Source organism: Pongo abelii, chromosome 1 (assembly GCF_028885655.2).
Source record: "Pongo abelii isolate AG06213 chromosome 1, NHGRI_mPonAbe1-v2.0_pri, whole genome shotgun sequence".
NCBI lineage: Eukaryota > Metazoa > Chordata > Mammalia > Primates > Hominidae > Pongo > Pongo abelii.
Genome location: NC_071985.2, coordinates 34242078 through 34268388, shown reverse-complemented (window position 1 = coordinate 34268388; position 26311 = coordinate 34242078). Strand labels below are relative to the sequence as shown.

The window sequence follows — 26311 nt, the reverse complement described above, 5'->3', positions numbered from 1 at the left end:
CTTTATCCAGTCTATCATTGATGGGCATTTGGGTTGATTTCATGTCTTTGCTATTGTGAATAGTGCTGCAATGAACATATGTGTGCATGTATCTTTATAATAGAATGATTTATATTCCTTTGGGTATACACCCAGTAATGGGATTGCTGGGCCCAGTGGTATTTTTGGTTCTAGGTCTTTGAGGAATAATCACATTGTATTCTACAATGGTTGAACTAATTTACATTTCCACCAACAGTGTAAAAGTGTTTTTATTTCTCCACAGCCTTGGCAGCATCTCTCGTTTCTTAAATTTTTAATAATAGTCATTCTGACTGGCATGGGATGGTAGCTCATTGTGGTTTTGATTTGCATTTCTCTAATGATCATTGATGTTGAGTTTTTTTCATATGTTTCTTGGCCACATGAATGTCTTCTTTTGAGAAGTGTCTATTCATGTCTTTTGCCCACTTTTTAGTGCTTTGCCCACTTTTTAATTGTGTTGTTTTTTGCTTGTTGATTTGTTTAAATTCCTTTAAGATTCTGGATGTTAGACCTTTGTCAGATGCATAGGTTATAATTATTTTATCCAATTCTATAGATTGTCTGTTTACTCTGTTGATAGTTTCTTTTGCTGTGCAGAAGCACTTTAGTTTAATTAGGTGCTATTTGTCAATTTTTGTTTTAGTTGAAATTGCTTTTGAGGACATAGTCACAAATTCTTTCCCAAGGCTGATGTCCAGAATAGTGTTTCCTAAATTTTCTTCTAGGGTTCTTATAGTTTGAGGTCTTACATTTAAATATTTAATCCATCTTGAGTTAATTTTTGTATATGGTGAAAGTTAGGGGTCCAGTTTCATCCTTCTTTATATGCTAGCTAGCTATCCCAGCACCATTTATTGAAAAGGGAATCCTTTCCTCACTACTAATTTGTATTGACTTTGTCAAACATCACATGACTGTAGGTGTGTGGTTTTATTTCTGTGTTCTCTATTCTGCTCCACTGGCCCATATATATATATATATATGTGTGTGTGTATATATATATATATATGTATATATATATGTATATATATGTATATATATGTGTGTGTGTATATATATATATGTGTGTGTATATATATATATATTTTTTTTTTTTGTAGCAGTACCATGCTGTTTTGGTTACTATATCCTTGTAGTGTTGTTTGAAGTTGAGTAATACGATGCCTCCAGCTTTTTTTTTTTTAGGATTACTTTGACTGTTCAGGCTCCTTTTTGGTTCTATATGAGTTTTAGAAGAGCTTTTTCTAGCTTTGTGAAAAACGATATTGGTAACTGAATAGAAATAGCATGGAGTCTATAGATTGCTTTGGACAGTATGGTCCTTTTAAAAATATTGATTCTTTCAATCCATGCATATGGAATATTTCTCTATTTTTTGTGTTACCTGTGATTTCTTTAAACAGTGTTGTGTAGTTCTTGTAGAGATCTTTCACTTCCTTGGTTAGATGTATTCCTGTTTTTTTGTGTGGCTGTTATAAATGTGATTGTGTCCTTAATTTGGCTCTGATATTGAATGTTATTGGTGTATAAAATGCTACCGATTTTTGTACATTGATTTTGTATCCTCAAATGTTACTGAAGTTGTTTGTTACAGGAGCCTTTCGGCAGAATTTTTAAGGTTTTCTAAGTATAGAGTCATATTGTTAGTGAAGAAAGATAGTTTGACTTCTTCTTTTCCTATTTGGATGCTTTTATTTTTTTCTTTTGCCTGATTGCTCTGGCATGGACTCCCAGTAGTATGTTGAATAGGAGTGGTGAGAGTGGGCATCCTTACCTTCTTTCTGTTTTCAAGGGGAATGCTTCCAGTTTTTGCCCATGCAGTATGCTGTTGACCATGGGTTTGCCATAGATGGCTCTTATTATTTTGACATATGTTTCATCAATGCCTAATTTCTTGGGGATTTTTATCAGGAAGGGATGTTATATTTTATTAAAAGCTTTTTCCACATCTATTGAGATGATCATATCGTTCTTGTTTTTAATTCCATTTATGTGGGAATCACATTTATTGATTTGTATATGGTGAACCAACCTTGCATTCTAGGAATGAAGTCTACCTGATCATGGTGAACTAACTTTTTGATGTGCTGTTGGACTCAGTTTGTTGAAGATTTTTGCATCTACATTCGTCAAGGATAATGGCCTGTAGTTTTTCTTGTTATTGTATCTTTTGCCTATTTTGTTATCAAAGTGATGCTTGCTTCATAGAATGAGTTAGGGAGGAGTCCCTCCTCTTCAATTTTTTGGAAAGAGTTTTAGTAGGATTTGTACTAGCTCTTCTTTGTACATCTGGTAGAATCTGAATGTGAATTAACCTAGTCCAGGGATTCCTTTGGTTGGTAGATTTTTTTTTTATTACTGATTCCATTTTGGAAGTCAGTATTAGTCTGTTCAGGGTTTTAATTGCTTTCTGATTCAATCTTGGGAGATTGTGTGTTTATGGGAATTTATTTATTTCCTCTATATTTTTTAATTTGCTTGCATAGAAATGTTCATGATAGTCTCTGAGAATCTTTTGGACTTCCGTGGGACCAGTTGTAGTGTTACCTTTGTCATTTCTGATTGTGCTTATTTGGATCTTCTCTCATTTTTTTTCTTTGTTAATCTAGCTAACTGTCTATTGATCTTGCTTATCTTTTCAAAGAACCAAACTTTGGTTTTATTATTTGCATGAATTTTTGAGTCTCAATTTCATTCAGTTTTGCTCTGATTTTATTCTTTTATTTTTTTTCTGTTCTAACTTTAGTCACTTCTGCTAGCTTTGGAGTTAGTTTCTTCTTGTTTTTCTAGTTCCTTTAGGTGTGATGTTAGATCTTTAATTTGAGATCTTTATAACTTTTTGAGGTAGGCATTCAGCAATATAAACTTCTCTCTTAACACTGCTTTTGCTGTATATTGTATATTGTGTTTCTGTTTTCATTTATCTCAAACAATTTTTTTAATTTCTAGTTTAATTTTTTTGTTTACTCAACATTCATTCAGGAGCAAGTTGTTTAATTTCTGTATAATTGTGTGGTTTTGAGAGATCTTCTTGGTATTGACTTCTATTGTTATTACACTGTAGTCTGAGAGTATGGTTGGTATGCTTTTAATTTTTTTAATTTATTGAGAGTTGCTTTATGGCTGAGCATGTGGCTGATCTTCAAATATGTTCCATGTGCAGATGAGAAAAATGTATATTCTGTGGTTGATGGATGGAGTATTCTGTAGATGTCTGTTAAGTCCATTTGGTCAAGTGCTGAATTTAAGCCCAGAACTTCTTAGTTTTCTGCCTTGATGATCTTTCTAATGCTGTCAGTGCAGTGTTGAGGTCCCTCACTCTTATTATATGGCTAGCTGAGTCTTTTCATAGGTCTGGAAGTGCCTGTTTTATGAATCTGGGTGGTCTAATGTTGGATGCATAAATATTTAGGATAGTTAAGTCTTCTTGTTGAATCGAACCTCTTATCCTTATGTAATACCTTACTTTGTCCTTTTTTACTGTTGTTGGCTTAAAGTCTGTTTTATCTGATATAAATCAGTGACCTCTACTCTTTTTCGTGTTCTGTTTGTGTGACAGATCTTTCTTCAACCCTTTGCTTTGAGCCTAAGGATGTCTTTATCTGTGAGATGGGTCTCTTGAAGTCAGCAGATGGATAGGTCTTGGATTGTGTTTCCAACTTGTCACTCTGTGCCTTTTAAGTGAGGGCATTTAGACCATTTACATTCAAGGTTAACATTGATATGTTAGGTTTTGATCCGATTATGTAGTTGTTAATTGGTTGCTTTGTAGTTTCTACTTTGTGGTTGCTTTATAAGCTCTGTGGGCTATATACTTAAGTGTGTTTTTGTGGTAGCAGGTATCACTTCATTTTTCCATGTTTAGAACTCCCTTAAGTATTTCCTGTAAGGTTAATGTAGTGGTAACAAATTCCCTTAATGCTTGCTTGTCTGGAAAAAATATTTTATTTATTCTTTACTTCTGAAGCTTAGGTTGGTGGAATATAAAATTATTGGTTGAAATTTCTTTTCTTTAAAAATACTGCAAAAACCTCAATCTGTCCTGGCTTGTCAGGTTTGTGCTGAGAAATCCACTATTAGTCTGATGATGTTCCCCTTATATATTATTTGACCTTTGTCTGTAGCTTCCTTTAAGATCTTTTCTTTAGCATTGACCTCAGGCAGTCTGGTGACTATATGCCTTGGTGATGTTTGTTTTGTATAGTATCTCACAGGTGTTCTCTGGATTTCTTGTATCTGAATGTCACCTCTCTAGCAAGATTAGGGAAATATTATTGAATTATTCCTTCAAATATGATTTCCAGGTTGTTTTCTTTATCTCTGTCTCTCTCAGGAATGTCAATAATTTTTTTAGGTTTTGCCACTTTACATAATCCTGTATTTCTGAAGGACTTTCTTTACTTCTTAAAATTCTTTTTTCTTTATTTTTGTCTGTGTTAGTTCAAAAGATTAGAGTTCAAGCTCTGAAATTATTTCTTCTCTTTGATCCAGTCTGTTGATAGAGCTTTCAGTTTTATTTTGAAATTCCTTAAGTGAGTTTTTCAATTTCAGAAGCTCTGATTGATTTATTTTAAGATGTTTATCTCTTACACTTCCCAGATTGCTTTAGAAATTTCTTTGTGTTGATTTTCAACTGTGTACTGGCTTTTGTTAAGCTTCCTTGCAATCCATGCTTTGAATTCTTTATCTGTCATTTCTGAGTTTCCATTTTGGTTTGGGGCCATTGCTGGGTAGCTATTGTGATCCTTTGGTGGTGTCACTACATTCAGATTTTTTCATGGTGCCGGAATTCTTGCCCTGGTTCTTTCTCATCTGGAGACACTGCCACTTCTAATTATTGTAATTATTTTTATATGAATAGCATATTTTTATTTTTCTTTCTTTCCCTGTAATATTACTATGATGTTCTTTTTTTTCCTCCTCTCCCCTGCTTTTTACATGGGGTGTGACTGTAGAGAAGGCTGGGCAGGGTATTTTGACTTTGCTTCTATAGCCCTATGTACTTCTCTCAGCAGGTTTTATCTTGAGCTATGCTGTCAACTTATAAGCCAGTAGATGGCACTTATGGGTAAGAGCCAGCTCTGGCCAGTGAGGCTGGGTAGGTACTTAATCCTTGTTTAACAGGAATGTCTTTTTGTTGCATAAGGCAATGCGCTGATTTTTGGATTGCTCAGTGTTTTGAGCTCTCTGCTCAGGCCAGGGGAGGCCATGATAGGCAGGGCTGGGCTTGGCAGGTTTGCTTACAGGTCCCCTGATGGCAGGTGCAGGCACCAGCACTGAGGGAGAATCCGGTGCATGGCCACTGAGTGTCCAGAAGTGTGCCTAAGCATGGAGCTGGGGAACTCCTTGATCCCATGTTCTCTATACAGGGATGGGAGAGATCTAAACTCTTAATCCAAGAGAGTAGTTGCTCCAGATGCCTGGAGATCTACCTGGGCATGCAGCAGAGAGTGCCCCACTGCACCAAGATCTCTTCAAAGGAGGGGTGGGATGACTCAGGCTGCCGAACCAGGCAAACAGATGCTCTGAAGGCCTGGAGATTTGCCTGGGTATGGAGCAGAGAAAGCCCCACTGCACCATGATCTATGCACAGGAAGGGCGGAGCTATTCAGGCTGCTGATCCAGGAGAGGAGGTGCTCCAAATGCCTGGAGCTCTGCCTAGGGTTGGAGTGGAGAGGGGTTTACTGCACAACAATCTATGTCCAGGAAGGGTTGGGCAGCTTAGGCTGCTGAGCAAGGCAAGTGGGTGTTCTGAATGCCTGGAGTTCTCCCTGGGGTTTCAGTGGAGAGGGCCCACTGCACTACAATCTCAGGGGAGCATCCTGGGCACTCAGTAACGACACATACAGATTGGTACCAGGTCACCACTCTGTCCCTGCCTGCAAGTCTCCTTGCCCAAGAGAAACTGCAGCAGCAGCAGCTCTCCCCACCCTACGCACGCATGTGATGGAGGAGAGCACAATTCCAGCACCTACTGCTGAGGCACTTTCCACAATTTTGGCTGTGGAAGCTCCTACCCCACTCCAGAGCAAGCACCCCAGTCTCTGGCCCGAGACTAAAATCCTGTGCGGGCACGCTACTAGGTCACCACAGAATTGTTGACTTTATGTTTGTCCAGATTAAAAATGGCCTCCTGCTCTCTGTCCCAGGTCTGGGAAAATGGCTGCAGCTTTTCCCAGTGTCTTTCCCTCACTGCATTTCCAAGCTCTCTCCAAGTTAGTTCCAGGGCTTGGGAGAAACAGCCTTTCTCCCTTGGCCTGGGTTGCTTGGATCCCAGTGGAAGGTGAGTCACAGAGGGAGGCTATCTGCCTCTCTCACGTCCTGAGGGTTCACTCATTTTTATCAGCCAGATGCTGTCATGGGGGCTGTTTGCCCATGTTCTCCTCCCTGGGTTCTGGGGTTTCCTACATGATTCCAGTGAATTCTCATTTTCCTTCTTGAATTAAAGCTTACAGGGTTGATCTTTATGCACTATCTTGCTATTTTCAAGTGGCTGAAGCACACTAAAAGCCATTAATCATTTTTTCCATCTTGGGGAAAAAAATGAATCCATTATTATTATTTTTAGTGGCACAAGAATTCAGGTTTAACTTATCTTTGCCCTTTCTACTTAGGCTCTTTTCTGCCTTAGTTTTAAAAACAGCTGCAAACTTCAGAAGAAGTTCTTGGCTACGTAAAATATTTTTTTCTCTAAGATATTTACCCACTTAATTTTCAATCTTAGGACAGGATTTTTTAACTTAACCTAAAATAGGTCATGTAGACCTAAAGTGTCTACGTTTTTCTACTCAAATTTTAAAAACTTTTCCTCTTCTACAATATATGTGTTATTTCAACTGCTATTTGCTTTATTGTTGTATATGTAAGGTCCTATGTGCCTATTAGTTCAGTTCTCTTTTTCCCAATTATATTTCCCACTACTATTATTGTTCTAACTCCAATTTTAAGTAAAATACAATAATGGTAAAAGTAAGTGTGCTAATCTATTATGGATCATTTTTACCAGCTACCATAAATCTAAACCATTCTCTTAAAAAATTCAGTTTGAAGTATTAAAAAACATGGTAAAAATTTGAGTAGGAATCTGTTATTAAAATTCTCAGAATAACTTCATTAGCCTAATTTAGTTTTAAGAGAGTTTTATACTTTTTGGCTGTTTACTGTTCTTCCTTGACCTAAATTTCTTACTTAAATATTTTTAGAACAGAAAATACTTTCTGAAGTTCTGTAAGATCTCAGAGAGGGCTAATATTTTATCTGTTTCTACTGATTTGTTAATTAAGGTTCAACCAGGCAAAGCCGCTAATATCCATGAAGATGGGAACACTTTTATGAACAAAGCTTTGCTTTTGGTCAAAAATACAGTGTACACCTCTCTGTACACTGTAGATGTACAGAGGACATCTACAGTGTAGATGTACCAGTGTACATCCTCTCTGGATGAGGACCCTGGGAAAGGAGGGTGCATCACTCTGCTGAAGATCTTTTAGTTTCATAATTAGCGGAATGTGGGAAGGAGAATTTGAGACATTTCTAACTCCGTGTAAGATAAGCTTGTGTCCTGAAACACTCTTACAAGATAAGCTTGTGTCCTGAAACACTCTTACAAGATAAGCTTGTGTCCTGAAACATTTTTCTACCTCTTATTCAAGATGTATAACTGGCTTAAGTAGAAATGGAAAGTTTGTTATTACAGGAGAAAGTGAGACATAGTGATGATAACAAAAATATACTTGTGATGCATTAATCTTAGGCTGTCTTATCACTTTTTAAATATAACTAACAAGGCCTTATAGCAACTGTGGAATATATAGGTATTATGTGACATGTTTTATATTTTCAGGCCTGACATCGTATTCTATGTGTTTGTATTAGTCCATTCTCACGCTGCTAATAAAGACATACCTGAGACTGGGTAATTTATAAAGGAAAGAGGTTTAATAGACTCATAGTTCAGCATGGTTGGGGAGGCCTCAGGAAACTTACAATCATAGCAGAAGGGGAAGCAAACATGTCCTTCTTTACATAGTGACAGGGAGAAGAAGAATGAGAACCAAGTGAAGGGGGAAGCCCCTTATAAAACCACCAGATTTCATGAGAACTTACTCACTATCATGAGAATAGCATGGAGGAAACCACTCATATGATTCAATTACCTCCCATGGGGTCCCTCTCATGACAGTTGGGGATTATGGGAACTACAATTCAAGATGAGATTTGGGTGGGAACACAGCCCAAACCATATCAGTGTTATTTTAAACAACTAACAGTGTCAGATTCAGTATGTGGCCCTCATGATCTGAGACCAAAAAAAATACAAAAAGTATAAATGAAAATGAATGTGGGTGGAGTCCTAAACAATATTATATTTGTGACCATTGTATAAACCAGCTTAGGAAAAAAAATATTTTTCTTTATGGTTTTGTAGAAGATGAAAAATTCAGAGTCATGGCATAGTATCAGGAGAATAGGAGAATGATAGCTGTGTGCTAATAAGAATAATCAAATAAAAAACTTTATTTTTACTAGCATTTATTATATTGTTACCCATCTTCAAATCTGTTACTTTAATTTTATTTTTATTTGACAGAGGAAATAATACAAACTTGTAGACATATGTGTTGATTATAATTAGCATAAGAATTGATATGATTGATATGACAGATGCTGAGTAAGATAAATTGACACTATTTTTGCTGATTCATCACCATCTCCTTAACTTATATATTTTTGTGGCTGTGTTGGTCTTTGTGAAGCTATGATACCCTGTTTCTAGTACTGTAATCTTTACATTCCAGGCCCTTGTGTCCAGGGAGTGTTTTTGGAATGAGAATGTGGATTGGAGGGCAGATGTGGCAACGGCTGGGTAGCAGATGTGTGCCCTTTGCAAGAGTCTTTGGAAAAACAGAAATTGTGAATTTTTTTTAAAGGATCTTGGAAAAGAATTGCCTCATATAGTCCAATAGAGTACACAAAATTAGACTTTGCTTCTGGGCACCTTATGACTGTAAAATTAGCTATTGAGTTTCCCATCCGGGAAATATCAATTATTACTGTTTAGAACTTTCCCTCTTGCTATTAGATGTCCTAAAGACAGTGTTCTCACTTAATTTTGCTATTTTGTCAGGGAAAAGCAAGAGGAATTGCTCTAACTTGAACCTCCTCATCTTTCTATTGGGCTATAAATCTCATAAGGAAACAAAGATGTCCCTTCCATAATGCACACTTAATATTTGATGTCAATCTGCAAAACCTGCAAAATCTGCTCTGCGGAGGATCAGGGTTCAGCTACATTGTTATATTGAACTTTTCTGAAGGCAACTTAAAGGATGTATTCTTAAAACTGTGGTGTTATTAAAGGAAAAGAAGTATATTTTGGAAAGTGATTTATAAATGTTTAGGATACAGATTGTAATAGATCTGTATTTCTTAACATCAGTATAATCATTAGAAGCATCTTAAGAACAAGTGTTGATGGGGTGGTTTAGACCAGAACTCTGAAATAGTGCTTGTCCCCAGGGAATGAGCAAGAAAAGTGGATTTTCTACGATAAGAGAACATGATGATTAGGCTGGGTGTGGTGGCAAAATGGCAGCACTTGAGAGGCCAAGGCAGGAAGATCACTTGTGGCCAGAAGTTCAAGACCAGCCTGGGCAACATAGTGAGACTCTTGTCTCTACAAAAAATTTTAAAAATTAGCTGTGCATGGTGGCATGCACCTGTAGTCCTAGCTATTTGGGAGGCTGAGGTGGGAGGAGCTCTTGCTGCAGTGGGCTGTGAAGGTGCCACTGCACTCCATCCTGGGCAACAGGGCGAGGCCCCATCTTGAAAAAAAAGAAAATATGAAAACTCCTATTTCTATGTATTTCTAAATCTCATTACTTCTTCACTTTTTATTTTTATATATCATGATACTTATGATATAGTAGAGCATAATACATTTCTAATTCATAAGTAATGTGCAATACTTTGCCATTTATCACTGTGAGTGATGAATCAAAAGCATTTAGATATCACCGGTGCAGATAAATAGGCAGTGCTCAGGTGTCTCTGTGTATGTGACTGAATGTAGGAATTCAGCATTTAGTACTTTCTCTACAGGAAGAGATCTCCCAGAAAATTTTAACTTCATATTTATTTATGCAGAGAACATGTTTTAGTGATTGGTATCTGTCTGCTTCTTCCCGATGGCACTTTCTGTTCTCTCTGAGTGCTCAGTGTTCTGGGGCTAAAAAGCACTTGGGCGGCCACAGAATCTGTAGACACTTTTATTTGACATATGAGTAAGCAGACCCCTGTTGCTAACAGTGGCAAGTGCAGAGTAATTCTCCCTAAAAGGTGAGAAGAGACAAAGGAAATTATTTTGCAAAGTGTTATTTACTTAATTTTATTTTCTCTTTTTATTTTTATTTTTTGAGACAGAGTCTCACTCTGTAGCCCAGGCTGGAGTGCAGTGGCGTGATCGTGGGTCACTGCAGCCTCGACATTCTGTGCTCAAGAAATCCTCTTGCCTCAGCCTCCCAAGTTGCTGGGACCACAGGCACATGACACCATACTCAGCTAATTTTCTGTATTTTTTGTAGAGATAGGATCTCCCTTGTTGCCCATGCTGGTCTTGAACTCCTGGGCTCAAGCGAACTTTCTGCTTTGGCCGCCCAAATTGCTGGGATTTTAAAAGCATCAATAATGATGTATAATCAAGTTTGTATAGATAAGTTAAAGTTAATGGCAAAATTGTATGTGAGATTTAGTGTTGATTCCCTACGTTCTGTTTCCTAACTTTTGTCATTTTATTTTTCATTTGACTGGAAGTCTGGGGTGATAAGTTGTTAAGTCATGCTTGCCTTCCTGAGAGCTAAATCAACTTTTCTCTTTCTTCATTAAAATCTAAGAAGTCTTATTAATTATACGGTAATGTATGAACACTTGCTTTTCTACAACTTGTCTTCTTTTACAAAGATCCAAGACTTAAAAAAAAAACACATAAAGTGTTAGTCAGTGATTCTTCAAAATTAGAGAAAAGTGAAATAATTACCCAACCTAACACAATTTAAAATTCCTTTTCAAGGCTGGTAGCTACTTTAATGTAAACCCTTAGGGTCTATACCTTAAAGGGGTCATACAAGCCAGTGAATTCATTTCCACAGCTTGTTTAGAAGCTGCCCAGTGAAGTCCTTAAAAACACTCCTTTTCAAAATTACAGGAATTCAAGGTTGCAGTGAACTATGATTGAGCCACAGCTCTCTAGCCTGGGTGACAGAGCAAGACCCTGTCTCAAAAATTAAAAAAAAAAAAAAAAAAAAGAGGAAAGAAAGAAAAAAGTACTCCTTTTCATAAACCTGAGGTTAATATTTTTTAAAGGGTAATGTGAAAGAGTGAAAAAGCCAGAGAAGAATTTACAGTTTCACAAAGCAGTGTCCTCACATTACCTAGTTTTCTAATAAAATCCAAAAGTTCTAGGCAAAAATCCAGATGTTCTAAGAAATCCTCATGGTTAATATTATGAAAACACATATTCCATCTGAGCATGAATTTATTTAACCATCCAAATACATCATCATGGAATTCTGATCAGTGAAATTGAGTATATTTGGTTAAATAATGAAATTTTCTTCATCACACATGTAGTTTTGAATGCTTACCAGGTCAGTCAGGCTTCATGCTTGGTACCTTGTGCTCCCTCATATAGAGGTATAATACAATTTGGGACTTTCCCAGGTAAAATTTTTCCTCTTCTGGCATATTTACCTTTAATACATTTTTATAGTTTTTCACAGTGTTATAATCATTTGCCATCACATTTTTTACTTGGGAAGCACACATTTGTATGTCTCATACTAAGGATTCAGTTTTCTTGGAATTACATTTTCAAAGTCATTATTGGAAATGTAATTTTTAGTAACCAAACTATTTGCTTTCCTGTATAACTGAAATTATGACTTATTCAGTGGAGTGCTCAGAGCTTGCTCAATTTAAGATAATTTTATTATGAAAACATAAATCTCTTTAAAAACCATGGCATGTTTCTCCCCTAACCCCCAAGCAGTTAGTTCAAGTAGAGACCCTCTAGAAAACAGCACCTTGTGTTGACTAAGAGTTTTGCAACCATGTCAAAGTCCAGGTATTAAAATTGCTATTGTTGAGCTGATAACTGAGTAGAAATTTGCCAGGAATTTAGCAGATAACAAGGAAAGTACCTGATAAAGAGTGAGATCTGTTGAAGAGCAGTCATTACCACCATGATAATGGCTCAGAAAAATTGCTTTGTTTGGAAAAGGAGGGTTTGTGTGACTGCTAGGGAGATGTTTTATATTCATTGGTCATTTGTTTGTTTGGGTGTTTAACGGACACATATTGTATATTAGATACTGTGCTTAGCACTTAGTGACAATAATTGCTCTAGTTCCTCTTCCTGTGAGACAGAATGTATGAAATCCAGGAGCAACAATTAAGTAGGGAATCTTTCTCTCTTCCTGGTATTTGCTCTGTTTTATAATACAGGAAAATTCTGTAGAGGGTTTAGTCACTCCATGATTTAACTCACGACTCTCAGAGAACTCACAACAGAAATAATGGCCATCTGCATGATTAAATAAGTGGGATTTGACCCAAATGGTTCAGAAATCTTAGGGACTGTGGACAAACCAAAAAGTTACTTAACTTTTAGGGTTCAGAATGGATATATAGAAGTATTGTAAAAACATGTGGAGAAAAAATTGAGGAAAAAAGCATTCAGTGATTGGTAATTACAGCTTTGTGGGGCAGGAAGTAAATTGTACTACATTCTGTGAAAAATATTCCAAATTGTTCTAGATTGAGATTTAAAGACAATTTCTAAGAATAACAATTGGCTACATCTATATACTGTTCCATCTTTATAAAGGATGAGTGAGTGACATCGTGTGTTGATTTTTCTTTCTTTATGATCATAAGATTGCTGTTCTCATGGCAGTTTTCCCAATTTAAGAACAAGTACCTAGAGGGACATGGACAACTTCTTGAATGCTAAAATTTAAAATCCCCAAATATAAGTTCAAATCACACCTTTTTTGGCATTCTGGTTTTCCGACTCAATGGCATATGAAAAGTTTAGTTTAAGTAGGTAAGCTGTTGTTTAATACTGAAGTCATATTTCCATTTGTTAAAAAGAAAATAGGATTTATAACACCATTAAAAGGGGTTCTCAGTCCTTGAAGCAGTGAGAAACACCTTATTCAGTTAAATTACTTAACAACACAATAACATATACTAAAACAGAAATTAAGATTTTCCCTCCTTCATATTAAGACAGGATAGCTTTAATTAATAAAAGTAAAGTCAAACCCCCCAAAATTAAAATCCATGTTTGATATTTAAGCTAAAATACTTGTAGGCCGGTTTAAAGGAATGATCCCCACTTTCTTTAAAATGGAGTTATATATCTATGTTTATATTCTATAACAGATATGCCATTTTAGAAAATCAGAAGAGGTGTATGGAACTGATAACCTTAGTCCAGAGTGGCTACGTTATCCTATAAAACCAGGATATATCTTTTTTCTTTCTTCCTAAATATTTTATTATTCAGAAAAAAAATCACAGAAAAAGAAAATAATATTTAAGTGAGAGGGGATGTTGTATGCCCAAGTTCTTTAGCATGAAAGAGGGCCGATGGCTGGGAACTGCTGGAGAGAGGACAGAGCAAGGTAAGGAGGCTCTTGGTGGAATGATGCTTGTCCTCAGACCCACATGGTTTCTAGGTGAGAACCTTGAGGAGAAGAAGCACGCCTTGTGCAATTTAGTGTTTCCTGCCTTAGCTAAGTACTTCCCAGGCAGTATGAGCAAAATAGGTCGGTGGATAAATGATAAGAAGGACAGTAGGTGACATCATAGGTGACATGGACCACTGGGTTCAATGAAGGAGCCTGTGTTTTGGAGCTATTCAGACATCTGTGTTGACCTCTAGCTCTGCTACCCCTTTCTTGGGTGGCCTGACATACGTTATTTTCTCTACTGAGATTGTGCTATCTCTATTTTAAAGTGGGATACTTACTGTTGGGATTTCAAGGAGCCAATACAAACTGGTCTTTCATTCCTGAGTTCCAAACAAACCATGAGAGTGATGGCAATTGGATCATCAGCTTTATTGCTGCAAAAGGAAGCTGGCAGTGTGACTTAGTTCTATGGCCGCATGGTCTTACTAATAGCCCTGCCCTAAGTCAATGGAAGTGTGAAGCGTGAGAATGCAACTCCCCTCAACACCTATCCACAGGGCGTTAGGATGGAATGATTTCATTTATGGAGGTAATCAGTAAGTCTTCCTTCTCATCCCACTCTTCCAATCTGATTTTGAATATTCTGTAAATCAATGGAAATGAGCATATTAACTGGGTTAGGCAGGGTTTACAGACCCAATTTTCTTTCTTTCTTTTTTTTCTTTTTTTAAGTCTTCTAGGGGCCAGGCATGGTGGCTCACGCCTGTAATCCTAGTACTTTGGGAGGCCAAGGCGTGCAGATCACTTGAGGTTAGGAGTTCGAGACCAGCCCTGCCAACATGGTGAAACCCTGTCTCTACTAAAAATACAAAAATTTGTCACGTGTGGTGGCAGGTGCCTGTATTCCCAGCTTCTCGGGAAGCTGAGGCAGGAGAACCGTTTGAATCCGGGAGGTGGAAGTTGCAGTGAACCAAAACGCACCACTGCACTCTTGCCTGGGTGACAGAGTGAGGCTGCATCTCCAAAAAAAAAAAAAATGCCTTTTAAAAGGTGTCTACCATGGCCTCATGGGTTGTTCTGTTGCCTAATCAATGATTCTTTGGAGCCAGCTAGAATAGGACTTTCTTAATGCTGGGTAGAGGGACTGTTTCCAGCAAATGTTTAGGAAACCTGCTTTGTGGAGATAATGGTTTCCTAGCAATAATACCAGCCTGAACTTTCCTGAGCTATATTTTTTGTAGTTTAATCTACTAGATTGGATTAGGCTCTGACTGAGTTCCTTACACAAGCATTAAGGGCAAGAGATCCAGAGAGAGATTGCACCATCTAAAAGAAGCTGTCACATGTCATATAAGAATGTCAGGATGAGTAGACTTATTTTAACTACTTGGAAAAGTTTATAAGATTCCCAAAACCTTTATACCTCCACACCTTTTTGTTATTTTTATTACCATCTGTTTACTGTCCTATTATGATTAGCCAGAAAGCTCTTAAAATGGAAAGGATTTATGTGCATGTTTTTAGTGGTAGTTGTAGTAAAGAAAAAAGAGCAGTGGAGTGAATATTTCTGCCAGGTCGGTGGGGGACCTAGGAGGGGAGAGCAGGCTGTAGCATCTTGTAGGCTGCATCTCAGAAGTCTGTGGAAAGAGTAAAAACAGAGCGTGGGAGACAGGGACAGGGGCCCTGTCAATAATAAGAAGTCAATAATAGAAATTACACTCGGTTCTTAGTAAGCCAGAGACAAATAGGTAGGTTTCCTGAACATAGCTAGACTGAAATTAATGTTTGTAAAAGTCAAGAAGTTTTTTAAAAAAGTATTTCCTAATTTATTCCTAATTTAAAAATAAAACAATTTTTCTTAGCAAGTTATCCTGACATCACAGATATGTTAATTTGGATAAGATTCTTGGATGAAGTGAATTGATTAATGTGAAAATTAATTCATGAATCTTAGATATCAGCAAGTGAGTAGGATTTGGGAGTTGTTTGACAATATTTCTTATATATAGTATTCGTTTTTCCTAGATCATCTGACTGCCAGTATTTCATCTTGAGAGTGGCAATTTAAAAAGGAAAAACATTTTTTTCCCCTGGGCTTAGACTCCACTAAAACTTGTGGGTTGAACATTTTACCCAAATTTAGACCTTTTAGTGATTAAGCTAATTTACTCTTTTCAAACTGTGACATCCTGTTTATAAGAAAGAAGACTTACAAAAAGTAATCTGAGCATGAACTAACTCTTCTAAAGTCAACATCTTGGTGAACTTATGTGTTAAATGAGTCACAAATATTTGGATGAAGATTTTTTCTGGTTTTGAAAGAGAAAGTACTTGGGAAAAAAATGTCATTTTGGTTTCATTGAAATGGAAACATTTGAAAAAATGAAATTCACTGGTGAGCCTATCATGTAACAGGTTTACACACATATTTCTTAAGTCAGTTCTGTGAAGTTTTAGAGCTGCATCCTCCATGGGCCAACTCTTAACCATCACGAGATGCATTTATAATTATTCCCAGAAATGAGTTTTTAATGTTGCACAAAGTAAAAATTTTATAACATTTGAAAGTAATATTATTCACTTTGTAAAATGTGTTCTTAAAATTATTTTTGTCCCAAAAGAAAGCTGAACGATGCCTATTCAAATTATTTACCTGACAGAAAAATGCTTTTTATTGACCCTTTATTATTTGAAAATGTCATTATGAGCAACTTAAAATTTAATTTCTCTACAATAATGTTATACTCAGCATTTCATACTTGATCTTTGATATACTTGCAATTTACTGGTTGAATTTTTGTGAATTGGGCAAATCCATGCTCTGTTTAAGCACCTCCAGTCTCTATGCTGTTGGTCCTAAAATCCTTATCTTCTGCCCTGTTCTGTTAAGTGTTAGATTTGCATGTAAGGGTCTTGTTGGTTATTACCTCAAGCACTTCGAACCTGTCAGTTCTCAGTTTTAATTACTTTTTTTTTAAGTCACTTTTTCTTCCCCTATTCAGTTACAATATCACCAAAGACCCACAGTGTGGTCTTTGGTCATCAGAGAGCTCTTCCTCTCACTTATCCCGCCAAGTAATTGGCCATCAATCCTTGATGATTTGGCCTGTAAAATGACTCTTCTTGCCATCCCTGCCCTAACTCAGACACAATAATTTCTCAGCTAATTCAGAACAAAAGCTTCTCATGGGGCTTCCCTGTCAATTTTTTCTTCTCTGCCACTAGATCTTTCTGTGGAGATAGTCAAACATGAATATATAGGACTTATCTCCCGAGAGACTTTTACCTATTCTCCATTGAGTTAAGATCAAATCTTTACAATCTGATACAGCCTACTTTTTCTAGATTTCTCTCTTCTACTTATCTGCTCTTCGGCCCAATACATGTGGAGATTTATCCATGACTAAAAGTCATTTGACTATACTATATATTTTCCACACTGTGCTATTCCATGTTTTGATCCTCATTACTTAAGACTCACTTTTCCCCTTCTTACTTTCCTTCTTCCAGAAGTAAAAATCACTTCTTCTATGTCCTCTCATAGTACTTTTTTTTTATCTTTGCCATCATGCAATATACCCCATTGAGGTTAACTGTCTATATGAGGATTTCTTGGGCTAAATTATGAATTTTTCAAGAGAGGTATTTGATTTCTTACTTGTGAAAATAAAAATAGTTTCACTGTTGGGACTTAATAAATGCCCCCATATTAATGGGGTACTGAACAAAGGGTGTGTTGAAACGAACCCAGATTCTTATAGGTATAGTTATTGTTCCAAGTGGATGGAGAAGTACTTCAAGGATTAGAGTAAAAAAAACAAGAGCCTTGCCAATTTTTTTTTCTTGAGAGCTACGGTTTTATTTTATGACAATCATGGGAATTTCTCAGAAAAGTCAGAGAATAATGAATGGTAGTATTACCTGCAGATTTCTATTTGTTCTCATTCAAACCATCAAGTCATTGTCTCTGGCATTTGTTAGTGATTCATTGTATTGATGACTTTAAAATAAGAACCATCACTAGAGTTGTTCACTTGCTGCTCGGTTTGGCATTAAGTTGATTAGCTAGCATGTATTTATTGGCAATGAGGTAACTATGCTAAGTTAAATGCACACCAACAAAAGTGTAATCCCTATCTTCTATTTGTTAAAATAGAGGTGGAAAAAGAAACTTAGTACACATAGAATAATTAAGTAGTAGACTGAGATGGATTATATAAATGTAAATGAAACATGGAATAAGGAAAAATCATGATGATCTGAAGAAGCAATGAAAGGTTTCGTTAAGAAAAACTTAACTTGTTCTTGAAAAATAGGTAAGAATTATGAGTGAAAATTAGAAATTCAAAATGAAGAAAATAATGTAAGTCCATTGACAAGAATACTAGATTTCTATGTTTTGCAAACCAAAATTTAGTTAGTTATTTTAGCAATACCTAGATTGTTTACTTTTAAGACTATGAAGTTATTTTGTTTTACTTTGTTTTGTCTCCAGGTGGATCCGATATTGAATATCTGGACTTCTATAAGCCTGTCGTGTGGTTCTGGATCCTTGTAGGGCTTGCTTACTTTGCTGCTGTCCTGAGCATGATTGGAGATTGGCTCCGAGTGATATCTAAAAAGACAAAAGAAGAGGTGAGAATTAAGAAGTGTGCAAAAAACTTCTATTTAGTTAATTCAATGAAGGTTATTTTAAATTATTTTTATGTTTACATTTAAAATATTTAAACATTTTAAAAAGTTAATATTTTCTATTTGGCATGAATTTGCTGTATGAGGCTATGAGCAAATATATGAGTTGTAATTTATTCACTTAGAAAATGTTTCTGTGCCAATTGCTGTCTCAGAACTGAGGGTAATTTCTAATGAAAAAGGATGTAACTAAAAACATTTTCTTTGTCATTTCTTTTCTTTTGTTTTCTTTCTTTTGTTCTCAAGGGCACAAAATAAATTTTATTCTGTAAAGAAAAATATAATAGAAAACATTTGTATCAAGATATCAGTAGCATGAAATAGTGGATGTTTTAAATAATGTGGAAGGTTTTTTGCCTTTAACTTATTTTATTTTTCTTATGTCTATATAAATTTGTACATACACATGTATATATATTCCAAAGCTGTATGCATTATGGCCGTCTTCCCTGTATATAGATTTTAACAATTTTAAAAGGTGTCAATTTACTTATCTTATACAACTATACATATAGAAGTAAACGTTAGAATTTTGACCCATGACATTTTGGAAAATTTGAAATTTAAATATTGATTTTGAAATTCTATTGTTTGGAAATTAAATTCTGATTTCATATTTACATATCCAGGATCAGTATTAGTTTGAATGTGACAGGGTAATGTTTTATTATGAAATGTGTATTTCTTGCTTCTGGGTCTTAGTCAGCTTTGCTAATTGTTTCAGAGAACAACAAATCTGTAAAACCTGTCCCTATAGTACCCATTGCCTTCATTTAACTATCTATTCCTAGACCACAGATATCAGTGTCAGACTCTTTGATGGCTATAAGCATGAATTCTTTAAGCATACACCCAAAAGAAATAGAATAAGATAGAAAATGATGAAATTAACTTCCCTTTACATATGTTTTCTTTGAAAATTATCAAGTCATATAATTTTTTTTTGAGATGAAGTCTCGCTTTGTTATCCAGGCTGGAGTGCAGTGACATGATCTAAGCTCAGTGCAACCTCTGCCTCCCAGGTTCAAGTGATTCTCCCACCTCAGCCTCCCGAGTATCTGGGACTACAGGCTCGCACCACCATGCCCAGCTAAATTTTTTTTGTATTTTTAGTAGAGACGGAGTTTCATCTTGTTGGCCAGGCTAGTCTAGAACTCCTGACCTTCAAGTGATCTGCCCGCCTCTGCCTCCCAAAGTAGCAGGACTACAGGCATGAGCCACCGTGCCAGGCCAAGTCATACAATTTTTTATTCGTACCCAAGGTGCCTGTGTGAACTAGCAAGAATGTAAATTATCCATACTTTACTTCAAGGATACCATATTTCCTAATTGGGAATTTACTTATTCAGTCTGTATGCATTAGTCTACATCTTAGTTGCATCATCAAATCGAAATATTTTTATTATAAACAAGTTAGTAAGACAATATGCTTGACACTATAATTTAAATTGTATGAAAAGCCTTGTTTTGAATAGGACCTCAATGGATTTGCCTCAACCTTAGGCTCATTGTATGTGGTGTGCGTGTGTGAGTGTGGTGTGTGTGGGGGCGGTGGGAGATGGGAGAGAGAGAGAGAAATATAATGGATGATTATTCTTCATGTGTACTTCATGTGTATCTTGAGATGCTAGGGGGAAAAATGGAAATTGTAGCTAGGGAATGTTTTGGACAACATAGCTAAAAAGAGAACTACTCAAACATCAAGCAATAATCTGGCTTTCAAATGGATTTGAAAACGCATGCACACAAGCATGTATTTCTTAAATAAAATAGACTTGAGCAGAACCTATTTCATACAGTCAGGTAGTTAGGAAAAGTATTGTTTTGCGATACACAAATACATACATATAATATTATAAATAAACTATGTATTATATACATACACACATACATACACACTTAACATCTTAATATTTTTGTGGTCCACAGTCCAAAAGTTTGAAAGCCACTAAGGCACAGATAGTACAGAGGGAAATTTTATATCTTTATAAATTGATGAAATTGGTGTAGAATATCTGCTTAAATGTTTAAAACTCGTATTACTAAAAAACAGTGCTTTTTGTGATACGACCAGCTGGGTCAAAGAATTAGCATACTTTTCCAAAGTAATGAGTCTGCTCTAGCTGTTACAACAAAATATGACAGACTGGGTGTTGTAACAATAGACTTTTTTTTTCCTCAATTCTGGAAGCTAGAAGTCCAAGAAGGTGCTAGCAGGGTTGGTTTCTGGTGAGGCCTCTCTCCTAGGCTTGCAGGTGGTGCCTTCCCACTGTGTCCTCATATGGCCTTTTCTCTGTCTGCAAGCGTGAGAGAGAGTGAGAGATCGTGTGAGCACGCACACTCTGGTCTATTTTTCTCTTCTTAAAAGGACACCAGTCCTATCGGATTAGGGCCCCACTTTTTTGACCTCATTTAACCTTAATTACCTTCTTTAAAGCCGTGTCTCCAAATGCAGTCACACTGGGGCTTAGGGCTTCAACATACGACTTTTGGGGAGACACAAATCGGCCATAACACCATCTTTTCAAATAAATACAAATTTCTACATAACTGATTCATTCAAAATGAAAAACAAGACCGGGTGGGGTTGCTTACGCCTGTAATCCCAGCACTTTGGAAGGCTGAGGCAGGCGGATTACTTGAGCCCAGTAGTTTAAGATCAGTCTGGCCAACATGGTGAAACTTCATCTCTACTAAAAATACAAAAATTAGCTGGGCATGGGGGTGGGTGTCTGTAGTCCCAGCTACAGTGAGGGTGAGGCAGGGGAATCCTTTGAACCTGGGAGGCGAAAGTTGCAGTGAGCGGAGATGGCCCTACTGCACTCCAGCCTGGGTAACAGAGCCAGACTCTGTCTCAAACAAACAAACAAACAAAAAAAACAAGGTTGTGTGCCTACTTATGAGTGATCTTCATGACTCTCAACTGAAAGTATGAGATGTAGCATTGTGTTTTCATGCTAGTTAAACATTGCAGGGTCTTCTGGTTTTGTTTTGTTTTGTTTTCTGTTTTTTCTTACCACACATCTTTTGGCATCTACCTAATATTCTGGGTAGCATGTACTTTCTCGTGATTGCATCTGTCGAAAGCTCACATGAGTCAAGGCTACAACCAGAGCTTTAAGTGAACCCTCCAAAGCTGCAGCTGCTCTGGACAGGGGAGCCAGTTGAAATGGAGCTTTCAATTGGAGTAGATATGTATATTTTCTGATTTATAATATAATTTAGGGAACTGCAAAATGGGGTCACGAATTCAACAGAGAATGTGAAGAAAGACAGGGAAAGGCCCCTTATAATTTTCAAAGTATTATCATGGCCAAAGTTTTTATAAACAAAATACTATTAAAATTTCTAAAGCAATGGAAAATGATTATTAGATAACTTTAGTTTTGAAATAACTCACTAAAGGATATAAATCAATAAAAGCCAACTAAATTATTCTAGTTGTTATCTCTGTGTAAATGAACCAATGCCAGGTGACTGCTCAATAGATATTCCTTACTTTCCATGCCCAAGTCATTCCGGACACTGTTAGTTTTAAAAATTCCCAAAGTGTTAAGAAACAACAAGGTTATTTCTAGTTTTCAGTTTTGACGAATAGAAACACTAAACATTTTTGATAACTGGGAATCTTCTTCACTAAAAAATTTAACTAGTGCAAAGTTTAAAAAATACAAAATTAAATATAGCTTCAAATTTTCCAAGTGGTAATACTTGGACACATGCTTTCCCTGAATGAAAAGATTTTGGCTAATAACCCCAGTCTTATATTATTTTTTCAAAAACAAATCTGCTTAAACCATATTGGTTTAAGTATGAAAATACAGATCTAGTCATATATGCCCTTATTCCATTTCTGTTTTTTATGTTAAAACATATTCTGTTTCCAGCCAGGCGCTGTGGCTCATGCCTGTAATCCCAGCACTTTGGGAGGCTGAGGCGGGCGGATCACCATAGGTCAGGAGTTTGAGACCAGCCTGGTCAACATGGTGAAATCTCGTTTCTACTAAAAATACAAAAATTAGCTGGGTATGGAAGTGAGTGCCTGTAGTCCCAGCTACTCAGGAGGCTGAGGCAAGAGAATCGCTTGGACCTGGGCAGGTAGAGGTTCCAGTGAGCCGAGATCATGCCACTGCGCTTCAGCCTGGGTGACAGAGCAAGACTCCATCTCCAAAAAAATAAAAATAAAATAAAAAATAAAATAAATTCTGTTTCCAATGAAGAATAGTTTTAATGAAATTATGTTTTGTTTTCCATCAACATGCTGAAATAAAACACGGTATAGCTAATCCATCTGAAATATTTGTAGAGGAAATGATTTGTTGAAACATACTATATATTCAAAAGTGCCACATATAATTATAGTTGCTCTGCATCAAGGAAAACAATAATGAGCTTGGTAATTTTCCAGTTTTCCACGGAAACATATGCATTTCTGTAAAAGCATTTCTTTGTCTATTTTTTAAGCTCCAGTGGAGGGTAGGCACATGTTTAACAGAAAGGATTGGTAAGCCAACTTATCTTTTCTATGAAACTATGTACTCTCTTCTGAGGAAATAATGTTTCCATTTACAAAATAAAGCTTATTTAGATATTCTGGATAATACAATAATACTGCTACCTGAGGGAGGCATAATAGAAATAAGATGTGACCATGAAACTCAGAAGGTAAAATCTGTGCTTGCTTAGGAGGAAAGCAGGGAGTAGAGCGTCGTTACTACACACAGGCATACCTCAGGTTCCTACTGTTTACATTTCTTGAGCTTAAAAGGGCCTGTGATTTCTACATATTTCTTCTATCGATGCCCATGCACCAGTGTTTGGGTGTTCCTGTGCACATATGAGATAATCACCACCATGGCCCACACCATAGCATGCTAGTGTTGTCGGGCTGGGTGGCACCACAACTGGCCACAGTGAATTGATAGGCAAGCAATGCTTCTCTACCAATATCATTTCCTTAGTCTCTGGAGATGTTTATGCAAATAGAGGCTCTCACTTTAGTAAGCTGGCGTTGTATTGTATGAAAACTACACCCTTTGACTGGACAATGCTAGTACCAAGAAGCCTTGAAAGACTGTCCCTGAATTTTTATTTCACCCCAATTTTGTGAAGGGGCCTGAGAATGTGAAAGAACATAGTTTTGTTTTGTTTTGCTAATTACCTGGTGGCAGCATTTGGTCTCCTCTAAGTTTCACTCTGGGTGGCAATGACTGTTTCAGGAAAAGAGCTGGGACTTGGAGGCTCTTTATCTTTGCCAGAGATGAGCAATTAAGAAACAGTGGCAGCCTGGGCCCTGGAAAGTTTGCCGTAGATCACTTTACCATTACTTCTTATGGGAGAAGTGCTTTCAATCTGAAAGATTTTATAAGCCATTTGAATAGCTTAGACTTTATTCAGAAAACTTTAGGGAGCCATTGAAGGATTTTAAGTAAGTAAGTGGAATGAATGATGTTGGCAACAGTGAGGAAGATGAATTAATTGCAAACAAAGCTGAATTCAGGAAAATCAGTTGGGAGAGTTATTGCAGGTATCCAGATACTATCAAACGAAGGGTCTACAGTAGCAGCGGGACAGAGATGAAAGTTCAGATTTCAAAAATATTTGGGGGATAAAAGGAATAGAAATTGGTAACTCATTAATTGTGCACAATAAAGAGAAAAGGAGAACGACATCCATAATTCTAACTTTGGGTAGGATTACAGAATGCTGGAAAATGAGAGATTTTACATAAATTGGAGCAATGAGAGTTTTATTTTGGACATGTTGTGATTGCAGACATAGCAGATATCCAGGTAGTTCAGTTGTAGAAAAATTGCATCTGCATGCCTGGAATGTAGGAGAAATTAAAGCTGGGAAGATAGTTTGGGGCCATAACTACCTGAGAGCTGTGAGTATAGATGAATTCACCTAATGAAGATTCGTCAAGTAAGTCAATAGTGGAGTTAAAAACAGAACCTGGAGTAACACCTTCACTTAAGGTGTGGGATGTGGAGACTATTTAGCAAATAATGTAGTTAAATAAATTGATTTGTGGTTGGGTCTGTTGGAAAGGCAAAGGCATCGAGGTTTGGAAGAGAGGAAGATGGTTACAGTGATAGATCATATTGGCTAAAGAAAATGGTGAAGAAAAAGAATCCAAGAAAAGGCTAACATAATAACATAAAATAGATGAATAAAGTAACTAGAATTCCCCATTAGGTTGTGCTCCTGATGCACCACTCTTGTGGAAAACAAAGTAAATCTTGTTCCCTGGCATGGGTGCAATACAGCAGCTATATCTTAAGATAGTTTTGCCCACACAAAACACAATTTCAGAGGGCAACAGTCACAGCGTTTTTATGTAAATGGGAGCCCTTGGAGCATGACTAATAGAAATCTGTATGAATGGTGCCCTGGGGAATTGAGCCATGGCATGGAGACCAGTTAGGAATTAGAATTATTTAATGTTGAGTTCCTAAATTGTTAATTCATTCAAAAAGCGCTATTAAGTTCTTACTATGTGATGAGTGCTCTATTGGGTGCTGGGAGTAACTCTTCGTCTGTGGTAGTTTGAAGTCCATCTCTTTATCGGGAGGATTGCGTAGGTGGTGTGTTTGCTTACTGATCTCTATAATGCTTGCTTTTACTTTTCTTCCTCCAATGCTGGAAAAAGGAGCTTTGACTAAGAAGGTACTTAGTCTTTGACTGGAGATCAGTTCTTAACATAGCCTGCTTCTACTTTTTTATTTTATTTTTCTTCTTCCCACCCTCCATCACTCCCTTCCTTCTTTTCTTTGATCTTCAGACTATATATCAGACTTTGTAATTATTTTTTTGATTTCTATCATATTGTAGGGCAGGGGGGCAATACTGTTTGGTACAATTTTTCTGGCAGTGTTTCTCGTTGTTATTGTTCTCTTACTGAGATATTCAAGTAGTTATAAATGACTACTTGAAATTTGACTGTGGGCATAGGATTCATTGACTGTAAAATTTCTGAGGTTTATGTCTTACACATGTAACTCTTCTTTGACCAAAGGATAGGAATAAAATAAAATAGAAGCAGGAAGTGTCACAATGGGCTGTTCAAACTAAGGAATACATAAAAGACCCATCTTCTCTTTTCCACGGGGAGAGGGGTGTCCTTCACTATGTGATGGGGAAAAGATCAGAGCAATCAGATTTGAGGTTCCTCTGCTGGTCAATGTTGGCTCTGCCTAATCAAGCGAAGGAGAAAGTTCTTTCTTTCTCTAGTCACAGTCTGAGTTCAGCAAGTTATTGTCTATTTAGTAAATAGGCAATTGGAGAGGAGAATAAAACAAGGCAAGAATTAAATTATGCTTGAAGGCAGCATTAACTGCCAGAAGCCCAGACATGTCTAATTTCTAAGTGAATTGTATGAGCAGTCATTTCTGCAGAACCAAGACCCTAATTATGTCTCTATGTAGCCTCAGTATTATGTTACATGTATGAACCTTTGTGGTTCGAACTTCCGGAAGGCCTTAATAAGTCAAAATGTGTACTAAAAATGAAATGGGATTTGAAGACGTTCAGAAATGGAAACACTTCTAGAATACATTGTAAGTTATTTCCCTTTTAATACTAAATGAGAAAATGATGTAAAATGCACAGCTGTCCAATAATAATGGCTAATAAGGAAGCAGAAACACACACAGGTACAGTGACTTGTGAAAGGTTATACAGCTAGTAAAGTGGAAGAATCAATAATGAACTCAGATGGCTTGACTCCATGGCCCAGCCTTTTAACGTTTTAGCTATGCTGCTTCCCAAGTGCTCACAATGTTTCTTATCTGTTGTTGTTATTATTTATTTCTGCCTCTGCCTTCTCATCTCACTTCTTCCCGGCCTCCCCCATTCTTCTCCTCCCTCCTTCCCTTCCCTCTTCCTCTCTCCTTTCTCCT

The 26311-nt window shown here is 36.7% G+C and overlaps 1 protein-coding gene across 3 annotated transcripts in view; it reads left to right on the top strand.

Annotated features, from left to right (window-relative positions):
• Positions 1–26311, top strand: part of KCNK2 (potassium two pore domain channel subfamily K member 2) — a 160648-nt gene that overhangs the window by 100339 nt on the left and 33998 nt on the right. For all 3 annotated transcript variants that reach the window (XM_054520442.2, XM_054520439.1, XM_054520436.1), the window contains exon 6: positions 18214–18353. In XM_054520442.2, the coding sequence (XP_054376417.1) occupies positions 18214–18353 (140 nt within the window). The remainder of the gene's footprint in view (positions 1–18213; positions 18354–26311) is intronic.